The sequence below is a fragment of the Scyliorhinus canicula genome, chromosome 23 (genome assembly GCF_902713615.1).
Source record: "Scyliorhinus canicula chromosome 23, sScyCan1.1, whole genome shotgun sequence".
NCBI lineage: Eukaryota > Metazoa > Chordata > Chondrichthyes > Carcharhiniformes > Scyliorhinidae > Scyliorhinus > Scyliorhinus canicula.
In genome coordinates this window covers 5,731,597-5,737,564 of record NC_052168.1, presented here as the reverse complement: position 1 = coordinate 5,737,564, position 5,968 = coordinate 5,731,597, and the positions used below count along the sequence as shown (strand labels likewise).

The 5,968-nt window shown below is 43.4% G+C and overlaps 1 protein-coding gene across 1 annotated transcript; it reads left to right on the top strand.

The window, feature by feature from the left end:
- The first annotated feature begins 1,153 nt into the window (after positions 1 to 1,153).
- On the top strand, positions 1,154 to 2,961 carry LOC119956516 (ferritin heavy chain, oocyte isoform-like). The gene is made up of 4 exons (XM_038783800.1): positions 1,154 to 1,270; positions 2,184 to 2,330; positions 2,501 to 2,626; positions 2,716 to 2,961. The coding sequence occupies exons 1-4, from the start codon at positions 1,169 to 1,171 to the stop codon at positions 2,860 to 2,862; spliced, it is 522 nt and encodes a 173-aa protein (XP_038639728.1). The 5' UTR covers positions 1,154 to 1,168; the 3' UTR covers positions 2,863 to 2,961.
- Positions 2,962 to 5,968: the final 3,007 nt, after the last annotated feature.

Sequence of the window (5,968 nt, the reverse complement as noted above, 5' to 3'; positions counted from 1 at the left end):
TGCGAGGGAAGTATTTTTACACAGTGGGTAGTCGGTGCCTGGAACTGGCTGCCAGGGGAGGTGGTGGAAGCAGGGACAATAGTGATGTTTAAGGTGCATCTTGACAAATACGTGAATAGGGTGAGAATAGAGGGATACGGACCCCAGAAGTGTAGAAGGTTTTAGTTTAGACAGGCAGCATGGTCGGCACAGGCTTGGAGGGCCGAAGGGCCTGTTCCTTTGCTGTACTGTTCTTTGTTCTTATCCCCACTCCCTCCAGGTTGTGATATTGAATTCAAAGAGTTTCCTGTAGAAAGCATCAATCAGTAGTTCCCTTAGCATCAGTGACCCAGACCTTCAGCAAAGTCTCTCATGTCCACTTGGATGGCCATTTGAGTGACCATGTGATGTCCCTCAGTTTGGACAAAGCCCTTTGTGACCACAGGACAGTCGCTGCATCTCGGATCCTTTTTCACCAGAATCGGTGTAAATACCCGGATACACTTTCTCTTCAGGTGGGTCAACTGTGCCCATCGGTGACATCTCTCCTGAGAGGCTTCAGCCACATTGAAAGTTGACCATAAAAGGACTCATCTAACGCACAACATTGACGGGCAGGAAAAGACCAGCTGCTCCATCCAGCCTGTCCCCAAACACAGTAAATGGAGACGTGTCCGTGGGTGACGTTGGATTCAGTGATGGTCCACCCCTCCCATTCCCATAATTCCATTTCCCTCTCCAGTGGTTGGTTAGGAAATTCCCTCACAATGACCTGATTGTTTGAATATTGTATCAGCTCCACTGTTCCTGGCCAGTAACAAACTTGTCCAGGTTATGAAAACCCACTTCAGCAAAAGGAACCAATTATCATTGAGTTAAAATGGGAGAGTTCAACAACGAGACATTTTCACATCTGAAGAAGGTCAAGGAAAGTAAAAGCAGTGACATCATCGAGATGAATCTGCCAACCAGGTCTGGATTCCAAAGCTCTGATTGGCTCTGGGGTTTAAAACCTCCCCCACAACCTCTTCTCATTGATTAATTGATGCCTGGATTCATGGCCGGTTCTTTATTGGCTATCAGGGATTGTCAATCATTATTGATGATGTCATTCCCTGTCCCAGCTGTATAAATACAAGAGCCTGTGGTAAGAAGGGTCAGTTGTACCATTTTCTAGTTAACAGTGAAGATGGCCTCCCAAGTGCGTCAGAACTACCACAAGGACTGTGAGGATGCTGTTAACAAGCAGATCAACCTGGAGCTCTATTCCTCCTATGTTTACCTCTCCATGGTGAGTTTTGTACTTGTTCTCACTGTAGTCTGGAATGTTTTGTGTTTCTGTTTTGATAGAAATAACTGGGTGGTGTGGTAGCACAGTGGTTAGCACTGTTGCTTCACAGTGCTAGGGTCCCAGGTTTGCTTCTTGGGTTGCTGTCTTGTGTGGTTTCCTCTGGGTGCTCCCACAGAGCCCTGAAGACTTACTTATTCGGTCAATTGAGCATTCTGAATTCTCCTTCTGTGCACCGGAACAGGCGTTTGGAGTGTGGTGACTGGGAGAATTCACATAACTTCATTGCAGTGCCTGTAATCCCAGTTGTGACACTAGTAAAGATCATGAGAATACCTTAATTGCTGTTATTTTGAGTCACTAAAAGGTGGGTGTTTTCTGTGTGATTCAGGGTGGTGTTTGAGTGATTGGATTGCTCCTTGTAGCTGCTGCTCTCTATTGTGTTTCAATGGATGAAACTAGCTCAGTGAGATGTTGGTACACTATACTAATCTACTTTCTCAGTTCAGGGAAGTACCGAGTCCTGGTGGTTAACCTTGTTTCCCTGTTTCTAGTGTAAAGCTGATGTTGAGAGATTTCTGTCCCATGCTTGATGTGCATGTGTGCCATGGACATTAATACAGTGCTGTTAACTATCTCTGGATCTCCAAGTGCTTTATAATCTGTGAATAAGTGTAGCCTCTATTATGTGGCGGGGAGGAATGCATTCTTGCACAGTCTGAAAATCAGATCCACTATTGCCCAGTGACGTTGACTGAGGGATAAATGGTGAGAACAGATGGTACGAGGTACTAATCCAGCTGAGTGTTTAATTTGGACTTTCCCTTGATTTGAAAAGCTGTTTCCATTCTTGTTGGAAAGTACTTGTCTTGGCACATATTGAGATATCCTCCTTCTTCTTCTTCTTCGTTATCAGTCCTCTTACTTTGACCGGGATGATGTTGCCCTGCGTCACTTTGCTGAGTTCTTCAAGGAGCAGTCGCATGAGGAACGGGAACACGCTGAGAAACTGATGGAATTCCAGAATAAACGTGGAGGCCGCATCATCCTGGAGGATGTCAAGGTTGGGTTTGGTGGAATGTGACTGCTATCTTGATCCTGATGTGTTTTAGTTCAATTATTTAAAGGCAGTGTTTTTTATATTAACACTACTTTTCTGGTAACCATGGTAGCTTCATTCCTTTGTGTTTTGTTCAATCCATTGGCAATGAGCTGTCTGCCTTTGCTCTTCAGAAACCAGAGCAAGATGAGTGGAGCAATGGTCTGGAGGCAATGCAGAGAGCTCTGCAGATGGAGAAGAATGTGAACCAGAGTCTGCTGGATCTGCACAAACTCTCCTCTGGGAACACCGACCCTCATGTGAGTTCTTGCCAAGTGCTTATTATCCCAGTTCAAAATAATTATTTTCTTCTAAAAGATCTCTAACTCTTTGCTTCTCTCTTTTCCAGCTTTGTGACTTCCTGGAGACTCACTACTTGGACGAACAAGTGAAGATGATCAAGAAGCTCGGAGATCACATCACCAACCTGAAGAGACTGGGAGCCCCTGAGAATGGCACAGGAGAGTACCTGTTTGACAAGCTCACCCTGGATTGATTGGGATTCGAGAAGCATTAATTCTCTAATGTGGTAGAAAAGAAGTATAACTAGTTGATGATTTGGTTGTTAATTGCAAATAAAAGTCTTCGTCAAAACGGTTGGTCCTGATCACTTTCTTGATCAAATTTAGTGTCTGACATAGTTTTCTCCAACAAAAAAAAAATCTTGTGTCCCTCACCATTCCATATCTGCCCAAGGGAAGCATGTAGAGAAGAGTGTTTGTTTGTTTTTTTTTTTTTTGTTACATTTTGCTAATACTGTGCTTGTGGTTACACCTCATTGGAGAAGGGGTGGGTCAGTATTGGCTCTTCAACCTAGAAAATATCTGCTGTCCTGGAAAAGGAATGTGGATGACACCAATGTGAGTATGAGAGCGCAGGTCAATTTGGTCAAACTCCATGTGCAGGTGTGGAATGATAAAATGGCTAGTTTAATCTTGAAGACCCCTTGCCTATAACAAAGCATAGTACAGATGTACACATCTAATTATTTGACTAGTAGGGAAAGGTGATAGACAATGAATAAATGAAATCACCTGGAGCTAGTGCAACTATCCTCTTTTATGACTTACTACCAACTACTATGTATTTTGCCACACAGTAGATCTCTATTGCCACCAGCTGGTTGAAGGTCCCATTGATAGCTATAAGCATTGATTATATACCAAACCATGCACAGGCACATCACCACATGCATAAAGCAGAAGTGTAAAATATTTCTTTTTTTCTTTGTCCATTACAAAGCCAGTGTGTGGAGTGGACAGGGAAGTCCTCCACTTGCTCCCATGTTGATTTCAATTTATGGTCCCCACAGGGAGACATACAATATCTAAGCTGACAATAATGGGCATTACACCTGATCTCGGGCTTGATCTGAGGCAAATGGTCAAGGAGTAGTTTGCAGATAGGAAAACTGAGCATGCAGCTTCCAGTTCTTCAACTTGGGAAGGGGTAAGGGGAGGGAGGAGTGTATCACTAATCCACTTTCAATTTCTCCTTTCCCCCCACCCCCCCAAACTGTCCGTTGATCTGACTGTCTGGTGCAGGTCTGTCTATTTCAATCTATTGTGGTCAACATTGTGAATCTTTGAGGTTACGGACTGTAGTTCTGGACTTTGCCCAGCAATATTCCAAGACATGGATTTTAACCTGGATCAAACGTGGGGAAACCTCCCACATGTGAGCCCTTGGATCTTTGAGATCTGATGTGAAACTCTGATTCTGACAACAGGAGCAGACATCAAGTTCGGCTTGAGGGAAGTCAAAGGAACCCACATCACTGATAACGTTTCACGTGAGATTACTGGGGGGGCAAATTGAACTAGTGATCTACAGACGAGAGCGGAGATTGATTGGAAAATAGCAGATCGAGGAGTGAGTGTGTCCTTGAATTGGCCGGATGTGGCCAATCATTCTTCCTCCCCAAGGTTTCTATACCCAGTCCCCAATGTTTAATTGTTCATAATCAATATGGATTGGAATAAGGAGCCAAGTTTCCTAATGACACTAAATTGGTTACCATGGTACCTTAAGGAGCAGGAAGGTGCAAAGGGGTATTGATAGATTACATGAGTGTACAAAACAGTGACAGATGAAATGGGTTATGAATTTAATAGTGGAAAAGATTAATCAGTGTTTACTAAATGGTGACGAGCAGGGGAACGTCCAGGACCAGGGAGAGGTAGGGGTCCATCTACAGAAATGACAAAAACCATTCAGCAGACATTAAAATGAATTGAAAAGACTATTTGAATTTTAGTCTTGATCTCAATGGGCGTGGAATAAAAAGGGATGGACGCTCTGCGCAGTTGTGTAAAGTAAGTTAGAAAACATCTGGAACACTTCAGGTCTGATATATATTGGCTTTGGAGTGAGTGCCCAGATTGACCAGACTGCTACTAGGAGCGAAAGGGTTAAATTATGACAGTTTGCATAGAATTGTCTTGCATTTCCTCATTGACGAATAAGGGGCGCTTACACTTGACGTGGAGATGGTAGTTAATCGGTGTGTGTGTCAGGAGAGAGAAGATGGGGATGATTTCCCCTTTTCCCATCTCACAACTCACCGAAGGCAGATGTGATTTTGCAAAAAGGACAAAAAAATGTTTTCACCCTGAGTGCTGAACCCACCAACAAATGTCAGGCTTCCTGGCAAGGTTTAACAAATAAAGATACATTTTCATTATTCATCACTCCACACCACAACCACAACCAACTCGTACAGACTTACACCTGTAATGTTCCTTTTATTGTTCTCCAAGATAGTCAAAAGTGTTTACAAAGAACATTAAGCTATATATTTAAACCAAAGCTAGTTTATTTTACACTCGAGCCTGATTTAGCACAGTGGGCTAAACAGCTGGCTTATCATGCAGAACAAGGCAGGCAGCGCGGGTACAATTCCCGTACCAGCCTCCCGAAAATGAAATGAAAATCGCTTATTGTCACGAGTAGGCTTCAAATGAAGTTACTGTGAAGAGCCCCTAGTCGCCACATTCCGGCGCCTGTTACGGGAATCGAACCGTGCTGCTGGCTTGCCTTGGTCTAATCAAAGCCAGCAATTAGCCCTGTGAGCTAAACAGCCCCATCCCCGAGCACGCACAGGAATGTGGTGACTAGGGGCTTTTCACAGTAACTTTATTGAAGCCTATTTGTGATAATAAGCGATTATTATATTATTGTTACTTGAAATGGTTCACACACTCTACTCAGCTAACAAAATAATAGTACTGAATGTACGTCACAGTAATTAATTAATTATTTCTAATACAACCAATACTCTAACTCAACCTTACACTATCCTTCTCCAACAGCTTCTCCAAGAATGCTTAGAGACGCAGCCTTTTATAAGACTACTCAGCGATGCCATCTAGTGTTGAGATACATGAACATCATCTTATTAACCCTTTACTCTCCTTAGATTATACATATTATTACAACACCCACACTCGGAAAGATTGTGATTAGAAAGGTAATATGGGACTTCCGATGGTGGCCATGGAGGGGTAGGTAAAGTAGAGGCGGGAATACTGTCCTGGACCCAGCGGGGGTGAACGAGGTGTTTAAGGACTTTTATAGTCAATTATGTGAGTCGGAACCCCCGA